The sequence below is a fragment of the Argentina anserina genome, chromosome 6 (assembly GCF_933775445.1).
Source record: "Argentina anserina chromosome 6, drPotAnse1.1, whole genome shotgun sequence".
NCBI classification, from domain to species: Eukaryota; Viridiplantae; Streptophyta; class Magnoliopsida; order Rosales; family Rosaceae; genus Argentina; species Argentina anserina.
The window spans coordinates 8,857,890-8,877,556 of NC_065877.1; the positions used below are offsets into that span (position 1 = coordinate 8,857,890).

The window sequence follows — 19,667 nt, forward strand, 5'->3', positions numbered from 1 at the left end:
GGAAGCCAGAATCATGGCATCATAGTCCTTATTCTAAAGTAACCCAAATTAACATGTAGTATATGAGAACATACTCATACCATATGTGTTTCATGACCATGAGATATGGGACGGAAGAAGTAGAAGAAGAAGAAGAAAATTAATAGTCATTCATTTGCCGTTTACCCCTCAACTTCTATAGTTTGACAATAAATATCAAACGCGTTTTTTTCGATAACTTCATTCATCCATACTCTATATGAGACTATACGTTAATGAGAATCAAACAATTAATTTCATGACCTTTAGGCTGATAATTTAAAAATAACCAACCCACAAAAGAGCCATGACTAGTCATATTAATTCAAAGAACTATGTGTGTGTTTGACGCAACTGTGACTTATAAGAAAAGTTGACTTATACTTATTTCTAAGAATAAGTTGCTGATAAGTAAAGTAGCTGAGTGTTTGGTAAACTGACTTTTTATAAGTGACTTTTGCTGACAAAAGTTGTGTCAGTTGTTTGGTAAACTCAAACTAACTTATACTTTTGTTTATAAAAGACTAATTTGGACATCAAATGAGTTTATGTCTTTTAGCAAACAAATACAAATCTTTTACGGGTAATTTATTCTTTTTATTTGTGCACCCTTAAGGGGGTGTATTCAATCTGGATTTTAAAAAAATTTGCCTGACTTTTTATATTCCATAAATTGTGCAGACTCTATGGATTGTTTTGATTCTATATAGTTTTCCACAGAATAATGCATTCTATTAGCAAGATTTGTTTAGATTTTGATAGATTCTTTTGCTTTGTATTTTAAGACCCTACAACAATGTCGATATAAATGATCAAGTATGAGTGCAAGTCATCATCAAGTATGAGTGCCAATGTAAATGATCAGAACCTACCTTCCAATATCGGTGTATTGTGAATATGTCTTCAAAATAGTAATTAGATCACTAGTTTGAGAAGATGGTTTTTATATCTTCATATCTATAGTGCCATTTCCTGAATTGTAATTCCTTGGTGAAATAACAGTATGATATTGTGCCTACACATCTCATTTTTCCCAGATTCCACCATGGTTTCTCAAAACAATAGAAATCACATGGATATGATTAGAGGTATAAAGAACTTGTAGAACGTACTCTTGAAGATAGAGACTCGAAGAATTGCGATACCCATATAAATAGATAAAGAACATAATATGAGACATATTTATTACATGATTATGTACATACTTTAAAATTTTGGTATTCCAACTAGACTCATGGATTTACATGTTTGAAAAATCAAAGTTGTGAACCTATTTACAATTCTCATTCTAACCAAAGTTGGTTCTGATTGGTCAAAATAATGGTCAGATATAATATATTACATTCCCTCAAATGGTTAAACTGCTGTTGAGATGTACTGGCACTGCATCTGACATTTACTGCATATCTTAGCATCATATGAATCATAGTGAATAACCACAAAACATCAACTGATAAAGACAAAAAAAAGAGAGTGATGCATACAACTAATAAAGAAAAGGCATAGATAAGTCATATAAGACAACTTATCTCTCTAACGAGTGTTTTCAAATGGTGCATAATGCTGGAGCAAAAATCCATCTTGAAGGTGAAAAATAAGCACGCAAAAATCCATCTTTAAGGTGAAAATAAGAACCATGATGATCAAATAAACATAAGTTGCCCATATATATTAATAGCAGGCAGAGAATACAATCTTGAATATCTTAACATATAAATGTTCTCCTCCAAGCACAATGTAACATCTAATAACAATAACCTGTGATAAGTGCAATGAGAGTATGAGACCTTCTATTAACATAGTTTACATAGTTAAATGCTACATACCTATTCAAACTTGTAAATCTATACTTTTACTGCCTCTCTTTTTTCCAACTAATAATCCATACTTCAAGTTTTGTAGGCATCTATAACGAAACAATGAGAATATATCAGAGATTCAGAGTAATCAGACATAGCAAGTACCTGGCCTAAAATAACTTTTTTCTTATCTTTCTACAGCATCCAACACAAACATGTACTGAAAAAGTGAGGTCTAACACAAACATGATTCAGAAGAATCCAAAAGGTTTTAGTTGAATCTATTGTGTATTGGGAGGTCATTGTTGACAAACCATTTGGTAATCAATGAAACCATACTACAAGAGAGACTAACTCATCAAGTTGCTTACAAATGAATTCACAAGAAACACAAAAAGAAACACCAAAATAAAAATTAAGTTCAATGTGCATTGTTCCCATGTAGTGGTAAAGTAAGATCAAATAATGTTGATCTTGCTAACTTACAATAAGTAGTACCAGAACCAAGTTCATGATCACGGTCTTCACAACTAAGTTTGATAATTAAATCAGTTGCTAATCCTTTCACTCTTGACAACAGAACAACATTGTACATGAATTGCCATACCCAGATCACGCCAACAGAAATAAATGATCACAAGACCCAATATTCTACAAATCATAGTCTCTATCAGTCAAATCCCTAATACCCATAACACAATTGATCTTCAATGTTCATCAAAATCAAAGAATAAATTAAAGAACCTAATCCTGAGAAGTTATATATGCAATCATACAAAGAGGAAGAGCTTACCGTGTTGAAGATCTAAAGAGCTTTGGCGGCTTGACTAATATTGGGGCATGCTCAAATTGAGGTTGAACCCAGAGTGAGAAGAACGAGAACGAGCTCGAGCTTGAGCTCTGAGAAGAATGGATGCGCGATGAAGGGGTTGTCGGTCTCCAATAGATTTCCTTGTAATTTTCTGGTGTTTGGAAGGCTACCCATTGTCATTTTGAAAATATCATTTATTCGTAGAAACCTTCGTGTTTTTGCTGACTTATGCTTATTTTTGAGAGGAGGGAAAAACTAACTTTTGCTTATTGCTTCAAAATGCCTTTCACTTATAAGAAAAGGAGCTCACGTGGTGTTTACCAAACACTTGTTTTGCCTTAACCAGGGCCGGCCCAAAGTGATCGAGGACCCTGTGCGAAATGCAAATTAGACCCGTATAAATGAATGAGGGAATGAGTTAATAAAGGGGAAAAAAGGAAAAAAAAACACAAACTCGTATCAAACCCTCAACCTCGTTGCCGTTCTAATTATAAAAGCTAGCATGTAGCCAATCCACCAACCACTTTGCTTGGTTATAAATGGATCATGCTTAGTCAGTGGCAGATTCAGAAAATTTTGCTAGCCAGGGCCAAAAAAATTATTTGTCATCAGAAAATATAATCCGCTCTAATTCAAAAAAGAAAAATATAGTAGAACTTTTCAATCAACAACGAAACGGTATATCTCTATGGCGCGATTTCACATTTTGAAAACACCACATTAGTACATTATAACATTTATTCTCATTATCACATGCATCGAATTTGCATTATAATGAAACATTCAAATAACTAACGAAAATATATGAAAAAAAATATCAAAAGTTTAAACATAAGAATGATAAAATTGATATTAATAAGAGAATTGAATCAAGCATTACTTGATTGAAGTAAACCTATGTTAAGTTTGGGGCCATATGGGATATTTATTTAATTATTGGTGTTTGGTGTTTTGTGTTTTCTAAAGGGGTTTGGGATGAGAGAGACACAGAAGGTAGCCATTAGTCAAGATACAGAGTTAAAGAAAGTAGCGTCTTTTTTTTTTGTTTTTTTTTGTTTAGTTTGTAAAACGACGTCGTTCTACCTCTATTTAATGATTAAAAAGACTTGTTTTGGGCTGAAACGAAAAAGAAACCGACGTGTTTGCCGCTGCAACTGTCTTCTTCACCGGAATCTGCCATTTTCAAACCGCTTTCCTCCAGAAAACTCCATACTCCACGCCTTTAAACTCTAAACCCAGCCTAGGAAACTGCCTAGACTCGCCTACACGTGGATCCGCCACTGTGCTTAGTATATGTCAAATACCTTATTTCTACTGAAAAAAATAAAAAAAAAATCTGCACCTCCTTGACCGCCCCAGGGCCGGCACTGGCCTTAACTTATGAGAAAAGCAGCTAATAAGCTGCACCAAACGCGCACATTAATATCTCTGGAAAACAATGCAATGATCTAAATTGACTAATGCAAAGATGTAGAAACTTGAAATTCTTTTTGGTCTGAGAAAATCACAAAAGGGTGTGGGCCGAGTATGTTGGGCTCTTCTCAGTAATCGGGGGCCCAGGTTGGTACCCGTCTGGTTGTTTTTCGCACAAAACCTTCCAAGAACGTCGAAGAGTTAAAAGAGTCAAAATGGGGGGAGGTGGAGGAAACAAGAAAGTACTGGTGAGTTTCGCGGTTTTGATGTTTCTGGGGATCGCTGTCTACTTCAGGCTTTGGTCCATCGATTACAGAGTTTCTTCTGATGAAACCGAGCTCATCAGGTTTCTTTTCTTCCCATCTTATCTCTCTGCCTGCTTCTATTTTTGTTTTCAATTGTTTATGTTTCTGCCGATTCTGTGAATGAATGAATGAATACCGTTTCTTATATGAGTATAGTTTGAGCCTATCTTTAAACCCATTTCCATTTTATAGTATTTTGAGGAATGAAACTCGATATAAGAGTGGAAGTGGAGAAATGACCCTAAAAATCCTAACTTTCTGGACTGGCTCATATGTTTATGATTTGTACTATATGATTTTGATCTTGCCAGTAGGTTGTAAATTTCTAAACAGTAATGATGCTTCCATGGAATAAAATGGGATTCTCGCGGTCTCACCCCTGGTTTTGGTTCGTGTTTTGTTATTAATGTTTATGGTGTCATGGATTTCATGATACATCGAATTTTGCTATTGTTTACTGGGTTTGAAGTGATTGTTACTCATTAGTTGTATTTTTTTCTCCTCAAAATCTTGTAGACGACAGTTTGACCTTGCTAATAGAGAAGCAATGGATGAATCTGCCGAGTGGAGGCTGAAATATGATGTAGAAGCAGAAAGGTCTACCAGGTGTATTAATGAACTCAAACAGGTCTGCAGACATAAGCCATATGTATCGTCCCCTTCGCTTTAAAGTTCCTTTTCATATTAGCGCCAATCAGAGCTATAATTCTCTGTAGCATCTATTGTATATTGCACTAATTTGATTCAGCTAAAACATACTGTGAGACTATGAGTTCGACAATCAATTCTTAGCTGAACATTCAATCTGTTAATGCTTAGAACAGTGAGCTGAAAACCCCGAAGGATAATAAACTGTATACTAACCCAAAATTGATAAAACACATCATCATCAGTTTCTTCAGAAAAACACACACACAATCAGAAACTAGAATTTGGTTTCTGTTATTTTATTTTCTATGTGATTGTGGTTTCTGGCCAACAATTGTAGAAGTCATTTGGGCCAATCTCTGGAAGCGCATTCTTGAATTAATAAATTATTTAGTCTAACTAACTGAACTTCGAGTACATTATTAGCATTTTCTATTCTCTTTGGTGCACTATGGTAAAAGTGCTGGTTTGAAATCGAGTCTTGTAGTTAGCTTTCATATGCACTACTCCTCTCACCTGCCAACAACAATAATTTTGTAGCACATATTTGGTGTAGCCACCAGTGAAATGATTTCTTCAAGGATCTCTTCGTATGTTATGTACAATAGAGTTATATGCATTGATAACGTCACTTTTATCTATCTAAATACTTGGGTCTTTAGCTGTAGAGGGTGAGTGGGTATACATTATATGATTTTATTATGCAGGTATTATAAAAGCAACAATTTTTATGTAAAAACTGGGTGGTATCGTCCTTCAATTCTTCCTTCCCCCTCATGCGATAAATTGATTTATTGATATATTCAGTGCATGTCTTCTCTTTGAGGACTGATTTAATAATATTTGTCTTTTTGACAGTTAAGGGGATCTATTGAAGATGATGGAAATGCTGCTAATAACAATCATAAATTGATGATGCTACAAAAGGTGACCTTTTCTTTTTTCCTCAGAACTTTAATCTTCTAAGTTTTTCCTCTAGCACATTCTTAATATAGATCCGGTTTTTGAAGCTTCTTGTCTAGGATGAATCAGATACGCTTGTAAGTATTATCACAATCTTTTGTGTTACAAACATCTTCTACCATACCCTAAATGAAACCATTGTGCTAACTGCACACTATGATACATTAAACTTTTATCGTCTTCTTCGACCTTGTTGGTTCTGATTATTACTTGTTTTAGAGTATTATAAGGTTTGCCTTAGAGCGAATCCTGTCCTATACTTACTTGGAAGTCCTTGATTTCCAGGAAAATTTTGCTTTGATTGAACGAATGGAAGCTTTGAAACAAGAACTTGAGGCTCAAAAGCTTAAGTGCAGCCTGCAATAGTTTCTGATTATGATCAATCTCACTCTGTAATTTTTGTACACATCCAAAATAAAGGTATATTTGAACTAGATGTTGGCATGGTGCCCGTTGCAGATCTCGATTCGTGATGCTTTCCTGAAAACATGAGAAAATCTCATAAATTTGTTGTAGACTATATAATAACTGTTTTTCTTTCTATTCCCCACCTATCGCTATAACTTAAGTTGTAGTTTCCATATTTCTAATTGTGATTACGCTTCTCCAAATTAGTCAAATTTGATATTGAAGTCGTATCAGGTTTCTCTTATTTTGCATATATTGCAAGTTGTTGATGACTCGATATAAACTAATATAGTCCATTATAGTCTTATGCTATGTATCTCTGTGACTATGCTCAAAGGCCTTTTGTTTATTTGAATATCGTAGTGTAGGGATATGTAATAGTTATTCTGACCTTAATCTTTATTTTTATAAAATAAAAATTCACCAACGGTCCTTTAGCTCTTATGACACGGTCAATTTAATCTCTAACATTTAAAATTGATCAAATTGATCCATCAATTCGTTTTTTGCTATCATTAAGATCCCTCTATCCAATTTTTCTGTCACTGTACTGTTAATTTCATGATGTGGCTCATATGTGGATCCTACAAAAGAGGGCAAATGATGTGTGTAACCCTCAGACTCAATCAGAATCAACCTTTCTCCAAATTGAGTTCACCAAACGAGTTTAGGTTTGAGAAAATGAGAACCTGGTTATGAGTGATATTGAGTAGAAACGAGTTTAAGTTCTAACTTTCAGTAAAATGTCTCATTTGCCACTTTTTGTGCGGCCTACGCATGAGTTAGGTTATGAAATTAACGGAATAGTGACGAAAATTAGATGGAGAGATCTGATTGACAGCAAAATACAAGTTGAGGGATCAATTTGATTAATTTTAAAAGGTCAAGGATCAAACTGACTGTGTCATAAGAGTTCAGAGACTATTGGAGAATTTTTCTCTTTTTATAAATCAAGTGGTTCCCTTAAAAAATTAAATTTATATTATTTTAAATAAGAATTTCATTATTTAGATTACATAGTGTATGACTTTTAAAATAACAAATTATAGTGCATTTGGATGAGAAGATTATAAAATTCATAGGAATTTATAAATGATGACATCTTAAAATTCATCAATATGAAAATTCATTAATTGTGAATTCTACTATTTCGTTATATTTATGTGAAATTTGATGTTTGTAATCGATTAAAAAAGTTTGAAATAAATTAAAGAGAAAATATAAAAGAGTTTTTTTTTGAAAGATAATTGAACACTAGAAATGAATTTGCAAATAACACTCATTTTGTAGAGAATTTGAGTGGGGAATTTAACCAACAAATTTCTTCTTTTTATTTTATATAGAAATCTGGAATTTTTAATTTATAGTTCCCAAACAAGAAAATTGTTTTTTGGAATTATGAATCCCTCACTTTTAATTAAATTCCCTCTTTTTTTCCCTCATCCAAAAACACCAAGACTATTTGGAAGGAATTGAGAAAAAAATGTCAATTTCTTAGGGAATTTAAGTCGGGAATCTCTATCTTAAATTCCCTGATTTTTTTTCATCTAAATTATATTATATTTTAATCTAAACAGAAAAAAAATGAGAAAATGAATAATGAAATTCCAACTTTTATTTAAATTCCAGAAAATTTGAAATTATCCAAACACTATAAAAGCCACAGCAAAACGCAACCGTCATCTCTAATAAAGTCCATTTGAGTCTTACGCATGAGAATTTTGACCATTTCACTTACCTTTTTTAAATGAGTAGGCTATTAAAAAGAGCAGATGCGGCTTTGCCACTGTTCGCCGACGTCGTCCCTCCGCTATTGGCTACGCGACCACCATCATTTAATTCCTCTCATTCTTGTCTTCAAAACCCATCCACTCAATGTAAGATTCAAGCAAGTTTTCAGGAAACAAAGATTCGAAATCTGAAATCATCGGCGATGAGTCGGAGTTCCGGCGACCTTCTTCCACACTCCTTGGTAATTTCTCAACCACCTCTTGGAGTTTGCATCTTTTCCTCTATAATATCTTAAATCAGATCTAAATCTAGATTTTTTTTTCTTTTTCACCACCTTTTGAATTCCTCTTCAGGCGATGATGTTGCTTTATCCTCTTCCAGAACACGGACAATGGTTGGCGGTGAAAATAAGTGGAATTGGGCGGTGGAGCTGGGTTTGGAGTCGAGGATTTCGTGTTCGGGGTTCGGAGTTGTTGGGGTCTGGAACTCTGGATTTTCTAAGAGAGACTAATAAAGGCTTTTAAATAGTCATGTGCCTCATCACGTGATGATGGTGCTCAAACACCGTTGAAGCCCAGAATACACTCTCTGTAGATATATATGAATAGATCATTCATGTAAGTTTCATCCAATTTGAAAATCGTTAAGACAATTATAAATGTGATTTACTCATTATGAACTTCAATGATTAATGTTTGACAATTTTCATCTGTTAACTAATTTTATTTACTTTAAATACCTTAACGATAATTAAATTGACTGAAAATTTGTATAAGTAATATTCTTATATAGGCATAAAATCTAAACAGTTGAGATTAAAAAAGGGCAAATTATAAAAAAGTACAATCTCCCAACTTATATTAGAAAAAATTATTACTTATGAATTAATTATAAAAATGTCATCACATTTAACTGGAAATTATAAAAAGGTCAACAAAATTAGAAAAAAGTCACTTTAAAAATATTTTCTGGACTGTTTTGCCATTTCTTATTCTTTTTCTTCTTTTTTTTTCCTTCTTTTTCTAATTTCGGCCATAACTTTCTCGTTCGGCGATAGATTTTGACGAAATTGGTACCGTTAGAAAGATCTCGCTCCCCTCTTTCATTTGATATACTACCCACTTCGAATCGACCAACCGTACAAAGCGCAACAACCATCGCAAAGGGTTGCCGCCATCGATGGCGGTGCTCCAAACAATTCCGGCGAAACCGAAGCTCAAGGTTCTCTAATTCTAGCTATTCTCTTCATTTTGAGCATACTTATACCAATCTCATTTGAATTTTAATAAAATTTCGCATATTTTCACATTTCCTCTCGGCATGTCACACATCCTGTCACAACCACTATCACATTACCTGTCAGACCCACTATCACAACCGTTATCACACCTGCTGTCACAGAACATGTCACACTATCTATTTACACTAACTGTCACAACCACTATCACACTACCTATTACACTAATTGTCACACCCACTGTCACACCTACTGTCACACACACTGTCACACCTATTGTCACAACCATTGTCACACACATTGCCTCTGTCACACTACCTGTCACAACCCCTGTCACAACTTCTATCACACTACCTGTCACAACCTTTGTCACACTACCTATCACAACCTCTGTCACACTACCTGTCACAACCCCTGTCACAATTTCTATCACACTACCTGTCACAACCATTATCACACCCCCTGTCACAACCTCTGTCACAACCAATATCAACTACATGTTACAACCTCTGTCACAACTCACAACCCCTGTCATAACCAATATCACACTATACATTCAATAAATTCTCGAGCAACCTTCAACAGGGGTAAAAACGTTAGCAACTTAGGACCGTCGTTATTATAAAGTCAGAATGCAAAATAGTAAATTGTTTCAAATCTGTACACTACGGCCACACTACTAACAGTAGCTTGTTCACATTTTACAGGCAGGAGAATGTATTCACGTGCTTCTTCAAGTATCTGTTTCAAACTCCAATAGCTCAACATCAATGTAAGTTGAATGCTTACAATGTAATCTGCTCCCAACTCCATAGCTAACTAAAGTTGAATGCTTTAGAGTTATATAGTCATTAAGGAGAGACATGAAGCTCAACATCAATGTAATCTGCTCCCAACTCCATAGCTAACTGAAGCACGTCTAGTCTGCTCTTTTCATCGCCATCATACCACCTTCCCACTTCGGTCTAGGAATATATATAATGTCAGATACCATATCCTTAGTTTGATCACATTCACACTCTCTAATCATAACAACTCATAACTAGTTGTAACCCACCCAACTAAGCCAACTCTAATTTCCATATGCTCTCATTACTACCACAACAAAACAAGCTCAATAACATAACTAGTAGTATTACCTATAAGTGAAAAGGGTAGGCAATGGGGACTGATAAATTAGGGTCTTGACATCTCCATTGGAATCAAGGGCGCAGTGGTGCTGCATAACCACCGATTTGGGATTCTGGGATCGGTTTTTTTTTTGAGATAATGGTTTTAGGGAATGGCACTCGTGTAAATATTGCTAAATTGGTGGGCAACGGTTTAAAGATTTTTAAAAACTGATTTTTTTCTAATTTTACAATCTCTTTTTACTATTTTCTAATTTCATATGTCAAAATAGAGTTTTTTATAAGAAGCCCATTAGAAAATGTGGTTGAAAAGTAAGTCTAATTAATAATTAATTAATTTTTTTTAACATGATGGTCCTCGTTAAAAAAAGCTCTCGTGAAAGATAAGAAATTACATTAGTGGGAAATGGACCTTCATCCTTCATAATGTATACTATGGTAGAGCTTGCTCGATATTTCAAATACGATATTATCAATATGCAATGATAATAGAATGCCCACTCCGTCTTGGACCCTCCATCTTTTCACCTTTTCTATTCGATTGAAAGCACCGGCTCTTGCGAAGCTATATGTTCGTTTCGTACGTTGTTTCGTTTATAAATTCTCTGCTGGGACTCACTACTAGCAGCTAGATGCATCTTTTTTCTGTTTGTCAGAAAACCCACTAGTATATATATATATATATATATTGCTGGGAAGTAGAAGTTCACCAGGTACGTAGCTAGTGACAATGAAACGGCTAGTTCAAGACATGATTTTCATTCTATTGTTATATAAATGGAGCATGAGTACAACATCATCATCATAGTCACCGGAGATAGCAAATAATAGCTGTACATTGGTTTTCGGAGGTGTTAAGATCCCGTACCCTTTTGGGATTGGACCTAGAAACCATTGGTACTTTAACGAGTGGTACGAAATAGAATGCAACCTTTCTGCTTCGAAGCCGTTCTTGAGGCGTCTACAACTGGAGAATTAGGTTTGTGGATCCGATTCCACTTAGGATAAAGATTTATTAGATCTTGATCAAAGAATGAACACTTTGGTAGTTTCTTACTTGGTAATGGTTTCTATGTCTATTGGGAATAGGTTTCCAATGAGTTATAGGTTTCAGGTTTAGACATCTATAAATAGGGACATATGTAGTAGTAGTTAGATATCAAAGTAAAACACAAAGAGCAAGTGAGGTCTTGAGATGGTGAGAACGTCTTGTGAGATATCTTGAGATGGTGAGAATGTCTTATGAGAGATCTTGTATTCTTGTTTGTGTTGTTCTTCTATAGTGAAACCCAGCAGCCCGAGGACGTAGACAAGTTCTTTGTCGAACCTCGTAAACTTTGTGTGTGTGTGTTATCAATCGTTTATCTATATTGTTTTGCACTTGTTAAGTTTCGCAAGAGGAATTCAGGGTCGAATTCCTAATAGTGTGGTATCTAGAGCCTGGTTCTAGAGTGGAAACAATGAGCATAGAAGACGTTGAGAAGAGGGTCGACAAGTTCGACAACAATGACTACAGCCTATGGAGGTCACATATCGAGGATTACTTGAGTATGAAGAAGCTTGCGAAGACTTTAAGCGGCAAGCTCCCATAAGAGATGAAGGAGGAAGAATTTGTCGAGATGGACAGGATGGCCCTTGGAGTAGTTCGATTATCGCTTTCAAATGAAGTATGGTGATTTGTCATCAAGGTGACTACATTGAAAGGAATGTTGGATAGCATATCGAACATGTATGAGAAGCCAAATGCCGTTCAATAATTATACTTGATGAGACGACTGTTCACTCTGAAGATGGGTAAGGGTATATCTGTTCGCTAACAAGTTGGAGTAGTTGGTGATATTATCGAGCAACTAGCCTCGGTGAATGTAAATTTCGATGAACACATCAAATCTTTGGTGTTGTTGACTTCCATGCCTTCAGATTGTGATGTGACTGTGAACTCAATTTGTAGTGGAGTTTGGACTACGAAGAAGTTGAAGTTTAATGACGTACGTGACATTCTTTTGAATGAGGAGACACGAAGACTTAATAATCTTGATGAGCCTTCAAGTTCTGAGCTATCTATGGAAAATAGAGGTAGAACGTCCAACAAACACTCAAACAATAATCGTGGAAGGTCCAAGTCCAAGGCACCAGGAAAAAGACGAAGTGTGTCCAAAGCAGGAAAATGTGCGATGGGTGTTGGCATTGTGGTAAGACTGGACATATCAAGAGATGTTGTAACCAGTGGAAGGATGCAACGAAGATGACAAACACAACTGAGTATGACTCGGAGGCACTTGTACTAAGCATTACAGAAACACCATTGGAATTATGGATCATGGATTCGGGAGCATCTTTTCACTCAACTTCACAACGAGAGCTCATGGTGAATTACCAACATGGTCATTTTGGAAAAGTAATTCTTGCTGATGGTAGAGCTCTGGAGATTATGGGAAGGGGTGATGTGAAGATCTCGCTCACACATGGTGGAATATAGATTTTGACGAATGTTAGACACATTCCACGATTGACAAGAAACTTGGTTTCTGTGGGTCAGTTGGATAATGAAGGATGTCGTACTACATTTGAGAAAGGCACGTGGAAAGTAAGTAAGGGAGCTATGGTATTAGCTCGTGGACTCAAGACAGGGTCACTCTACACGACCTTGGGTATTATCGTTGTTGTTGAAAGCAATGTAGGCGGTACGATCGTTGAGAAGAAAGATGATGCATACTTATGGCAGCGTAGACTTAGGCACATCAACGAGAAAATAATGGGTGTACTTCAGGCACAAGGTAAACTACATGGTGTGAACTCAGTGAAAATTGGGCTTTGTGAAGATTGTATATTTGGGAAGCAAAAAACTGTCAGTTTCTTAAAGGGTGGCAAGGCACCAAAAGATGCAAAACTGGAGTTAGTTCATATTGATGTGTGAGGTCCTACACCTGAGCTTTCAATGGCTGGCTTAAGGTACTACGTGACTTATATTGATGATTCCACAAGGAAAGTATGTATTTACTTTATGAAACATAAATGGGAGGTGCTTAGTACTTTTAAGAAGTGGAAGGCGATCGTAGAGACTGAGACAAATTTGAAGATCAAATGTATGAGGTCGGATAATGGAGGTGAATACTATAATAATGATTTTAAAGAGTATTGTGCAGAGAACGGGATCAAGATGGAAAGAACAATACCTGGAACTCTACAACAGAATGGAGTGGCTGAACGCATGAATAGGACTTTGAATGAGCGCGCAAGGAGTATGAGGATACACGCAGGATTGCCAGACATGTTATGGGCTGATGCGGTTAATACTGCTGCTTACTTAATTAACAGTGTACCATCAGTGCCATTGAATAATCTTTTACCTGAGAAAAAATGGAGTGGAAGAGAGATAGGCCTATCACATTTAAGAGTGTTTGGTTGCGTGGCATATGTTCACATTGAGTCCGGTGCAAGAAGCAAGTTAGATTCTAAGTCTCGAAAGTGCATATTCATCGGCTATGGCAGTGATGAGCTTGGCTATAGGTTTTGGGATATGCAAAGCAAGAAAGTTATCAGGAGCCGGAATGTCATCTTTAATGAAAAAGTGATGTATAAGAATAGGCAAGCAGCAGAGCCTAAAAGTCATGTAAGAAAAGATCGGCAGTTTGCAAGATTGGAAGAATTATCTGATAAAGATGTGTCTAAAGTTAATCATGGGCAGGAACAAGAAGAAGTTGCTCCTGAGGCCACACAACCTGATAATGGAGTTCCTAATGATGAGCCAATGACACCTCCTTTTTTGCCAAGAGTATCGTCGAGAAGTAACAAAGGAATACTGCTGCTTACTTAATTAACCGTGGGCCGTCAACGCCATTGAATAATCTTTTACCTGAGGAAAAATAGAGTGGAAGAAAGATGTGCCTATCACATTTAAGAGTGTTTGATTGCGTGGCATATGTTCACATTGAGTTCGGTGCAAGAAGCAAGTTAGATCCTAAGTCTCGAAAGTGCATATTCATCGGCTATGGCGGGGATGAGCTTGGCTGTAGGTTTTGGGATATGCAAAGCAAGAAAGTTATCAGGTGTCGGAATGTCATCTTTAATGAAAAAGTGATGTATAAGAATAGGCAAATAGCAGAGCCTGAAAGTCATGTAAGAAAAGATCGGCAGTTTGCAAGATTGGAAGAATTATCTGATAAAGATGTGTCTAAGGTTAATCATGGGCAGGAACAACAAGAAGTAGCTCCTGAGGCCACACAACCTGATAATGGAGTTCCTAATGATGAGCCAATGACATCTCCTTTTGTGCCAAGAGTATCGTCGAGAAGTAACAAAGGAATACCGCCAGATATATACTCGCCTTGTGCTAACTATTTGCTATTAACTGACTGTGGTGAACCCGTGACTTATGATGAGGCGATACAACATGAAGATTCAACTAAGTGGGAGGGTGCTATGCAAGATGAGATGGACTCTCTCATGTCCAAGAATAAATGGGAGTTAGCTGAATTGCCAGCGGGAAAGAAAGCATTACAAAACAAGTGGATTTACAAGATTAAACAAGAAGTTGATGGGAGCAAACAAGGTCAGGCTAGTTGTAAAAGGTTTTCAGCAAAAGGAGGGTGTTGATTTTGATGGGATCTTTTCTCCGGTTGTTAAGCATACAACAATTCGGGTGGTGCTTGGATTAGTGGAAACTAAAGGATTATATTTGGAGCAGCTAGACGTCAAGACTGCTTTTCTTCATGGAGATTTGAAGGAGATAATTTACATGCAGCAACTAAAAGGTTTCATAGCACATGGAAGGAGGACTTGGTATGCAAACTGCAAAAGAGCCTGTATGGCTTAAAACAAGCCCCAAGGCAGTGGTACAAGAAGTTTCATGCGTTCATGTGTGGAAGTGGCTACACAAGATGTCAATCGGATCACTATTGTTACTTTAAGAGGTTTGACAAGTCTTATATCATTCTCTTAATGTATGGGGATGATATGTTGATAGGTGGGGCAGACTTCAACAAGATTGAGAAGTTGAAGAAAGAGATGTCAAATCAGTTCGCAATGAAGGATTTGGGTGAGGTGAAGAAAATCTTAGGTATAAAGATTATTCGTGTTAAAGTGGCTGGTACTTTGAAACTTTCACAAGCGAAGTATGTTGAGAAGGTGCTTAAGCGATTCAATATGAATGAATCAAAGGCTGTAGGTACACCGTTAGCAGCACACTTTAAGTTGTCATTGGAACAATCACCCAAGAGTTAAAAGGAAAAGGAATATATGAAGAACGTATCTTATGTGTCGGCAGTTGGATACTTAATGTATGCTATGGTGTGTACTAGACCCGATATTGCGCATGCAGTTGGGGTTGTGAATAGGTACACAAGTAATCTAGGTAAGCAACATTGGGAGGCTGTGAAGTGGATCATGAGGTATCTTCGAGGTACTACTAATATGTCTCTTTGTTTCAAGAGAGGTAGTGCTGAATTACAAGGGTATGTGGATGCAAACTTGGCAGGAGATAATGATACTAGTTGGAGTACAACGGGTTATGTGTATGCTGTAGGTGGTACTGCTGTATCTTGGATCTCACATTTGCAAGGGCAAGTGACTTTGTCTAAGACGGAGTCAGAGTATGTAGCAGTCTCAGAGGCTGGTAAGGAGATGATGTGGCTAAAAGGTCTCTTGGAGGAATTGGGTAAAAAGAAGGAGATTTGTGCTTTGCACAGTGATAGTCAAAGTGCAATTCACTTGGCAAAGAACCCTGCTTTTCATTCAAAGACTAAACACATTCCTATGAAGTATCATTACATAAGAGAGCTCGTGGAAAATGAAGTGCTGCAATTGTTAAAGATTCAAGGAAGTGATAATCCTGCAGACATGTTGACTAAGTCTGTGCCAATAGGTAAACTGAAGCTATGCTTGGCTTCAGTTGGTCTCCAAACTTGAAGAGGGAGATGTTGGCTGCGGTGGGTTTCGAGTTGCTATGATTGAAGAGTGTTGAAGATTGTTGCTACTGGTGGAATCAGCTCCAAGTAGAAGATTGTTAGGTTTGTGGATCCGATTCCACTTAGGATAAGGATTCATTAGATCTTGATCAAAGAAGGAACACTTTGGTGGTTTCCTACTTAGTAATGGTTTCTATGTCTATTGGGAATATGTTTCAAATGACTTATAGGTTTTAGGTTTAGACATCTATAAATAAGGACATAGGTAGCAGTAGTTATATATCAAGGTAAAACAGAGAGAGCAAGTGAGGTCTTGAGATGGTGAGAACGTCTTGTGAGTGATCTTCTATTCTTGTTTGTGTTGTTCTTCTATAGTGAAACCCAGCAGCCTGAGGACGTAGACAGGTTCTTTGTCGAACCTCGTAAACTTTGTGTGTGTGTTCTCAATCGTTTATCTATATTGTTTTGCACTTGTTAAGTTCCGCAAGAGGAATTCATGGTCGAATTCCTAACATGGAGGTGTTGAGTATTTTCTGTTGAAAACATCACGCTTCTGATTGCGAGTCCTATCACTTACTTTGGCTGCAATGGGAAGCAATATCGGCCAGCGGAAAATCTGATCGAAAGCCTTTTCATGTACTCGGTTAACAAAAAATTCGTTGTAGTCAGTTGTGGCTCCCTTGTCTCGGTTCTCTCAGGTCCAAACCAGTGGCGGATTTTGGACGGGTGCTTAGGGGATGCTTGATCTTGAATTGTAATCTAGGGAGAATTTGAAATTTGGCCGAAGGTCAAAAAAATATTTTTTGACAATGTACACAAAAGATGAGATTCAACTAATGTACACAAAATACTATGTGATTCACACTTTTGAACTGATTGTTATACATTATCTGCATCAAAATACCTCCAAACATATGTAACAGAGGGTGAATGGAAAGCAAACGAAGAAAGCTAGAAATCCAAAATGGGAAAATCTCCAATTCGATCATGACATCCCGTGCTCGCTAGAGGAGTGGAGACCGCACATAACTTCTTGGTGGAATGGTGGAGTGAGCTCAATTCCAAGTGCGATCTATCACTCTAATTTAAGAATTACACTTTAGTTTTTAGGGTTAGAGATTTAATTTTATGGAAAAAAAAAGGGAGAAGAAGACACACACAGAGAGAGAGAGAAAGACGAAGAAAACAAAAAAATTGGTGGTCAGTGTGAGATTTGAGAGGTTGGTGTGGGAGGAGATTGAGTGTGGATGGGTGTATGTATAGGTGTTAGTAGGGGGATTGAGTGTGGGGGAGAGTAGGGGATGCTAGTTCCAATTAAAAAAAAATTAATACCAGTTTTTTTTCTTTTTAATTGACTTGGGGATGCTTGAGCATCCCCCACCTTGTGAAAGGATCCGCCCATGGTCCAAACCACGTACACTACTATTGCTGGGTGCTCGTCGACGTGTGATAGAGATGGAGATCCAAGTGTAGGCTATTGTGATTGGAGCGTCAACTGTAGTTGGACTGGCATTTCTCCATATCTTTCAGCTTTCAGTGCTGTCAGAAAGCAACAAGGTGAAACAAGAAATGCCACGGATTGCAAGAATTATGCATTCCTTGTCCACCAAAACTGGCTTGAAAAAAATCGATTGAACAACGTGACGACAACATAAACTTTACCGTTATGAAGGGGATGAACATCGTTGAGATTGAAACAAGTCATTAGGGCAACTCCAACCATGGTTCTATAAACCAAGACTGGTCCTATAATTGAGAAATTCATCTCCAACAGGCAAATATATGGGGTGCTGGTGTCCGAAATATAGGACTCGGTCCTATTTGAAGTCATATATCTAAGCCAATTCTAAGATTAAGACTCAATCAATTTATGAGCCTTGCATCCATTTGGTGGGTCATTGTTTTAATGAAACAATACAAGATTAGTAAAATAATCAAGTATATTGAGTATAACACCCCATATAAGAATTTATTGTTGGAGATCGAATTTATAGGACTCATGAAAAGAGTGTTAAAATGAGAATATCACCCCCAAATAAGACTTATTGTTGGAGTTGCTCTTAACCAAATTTGAAGCACTCGTCCATTCCCCAGATCAAATGAGCCTGAATGACTCGACACTTTTTTGCATGAATTATTCTGATGAAGTGGCTCAACGGTTATAGCTTACCGGGGTTGTGTTTGTAATCCCGGTGTACCAATCAATCATGCATGGGGTAGTGCTGCTGGAGGGTTGGACATCTTGGCAGTTGTTTGCTGTTTTTGTAGCTGTTGTTCATTTAGTTTTGGTGAGAACTGTGAGAGAGTACAACCTTCCTTAATTACATTTCTGTAATTTTGGGAGTAGGTAAATATAGTTTGTATTATGAGTTAATTGTTTAAACTCAAGTTGGATATTTAGGTGTTGAAATATAATTTCAATTATATTGAGGTTATTTTAGAGTTTTCACTTCCATAATTTTGAATTTTTTAATGTTCAGAAGGTTGTGACAAATAATACATGCATGGGTTCGGATCTTAATACAACTATGGGTATGTGGAATATTCGTAATGCGATATGTAAGAACACAATCGAGGGTCATACTTGCTACTCAAATAGAACAGGCCAAACCTGCGAATTGTTTGCCAGAAATAACGTAGCTCAATGCTTCAATAAAAGTAGACATCACTCTCAGCCATAGTTCTAAAACTCGGTCAACTCGGCCGAGTACTCGGTACTCGGCTGGTTACTGAGGCGATTTTGACCTACTCAGTGCCTCTACTCGGCGGGAAGAAAATCGGCTGAGTACTCGGTCAAACTCGGTCAAACTCGGCCAACTCGGTTCCAAATCGTCAACTCGGTCAACTCGGTCAAAAAAAAAAGGAAGCAAACGACGTCGTTTGCCAACCCTGATTCATTTCTTCGCCGAGTTCTCTCTCGCAGGCCGCAGCCTCTCAATCACTCTCTCACTCTCTCAGACTTCTCTCGCCGAGTCGCCGCAGTCGCCAGACTCTCACTCAGTCTCTCAGTCACCTCTTGCCGGACTCGCCCTCCTCTGAGTCCTCTCCTCCTCTCGCTGTCGTCTCTCCTCCTCTCGCGGACTCGCCGACTCGCCCTCCTCTCGCTCTCTCTGTCTCTCAGTCGCTCTGACGCTCTCCACTCCAGTCCTCTCCCTCCCCGCCCTCTCTCTCGCCGGACTCGCCCTCCTCTCCTCCTCTCGGGTAAGATTTGGTTTGAACCATTTGATTTTCAGTTAAAGTTGGAATCTTTGGCTTTGGTTTTTGGGTTTTCTGATTTGGGGTATCGATTAATCATTTT

The 19,667-nt window shown here is 37.2% G+C and overlaps 1 protein-coding gene across 1 annotated transcript; it reads left to right on the plus strand.

Moving 5' to 3' along the window:
• Nucleotides 1-4,256: 4,256 nt before the first annotated feature.
• On the plus strand, nt 4,257-6,571 carry LOC126796807 (uncharacterized). The gene is made up of 4 exons (XM_050523532.1): nt 4,257-4,387; nt 4,863-4,974; nt 5,853-5,921; nt 6,243-6,571. The coding sequence occupies exons 1-4, from the start codon at nt 4,257-4,259 to the stop codon at nt 6,321-6,323; spliced, it is 393 nt and encodes a 130-aa protein (XP_050379489.1). The 3' UTR covers nt 6,324-6,571.
• The last annotated feature ends 13,096 nt before the right edge of the window (nt 6,572-19,667 follow it).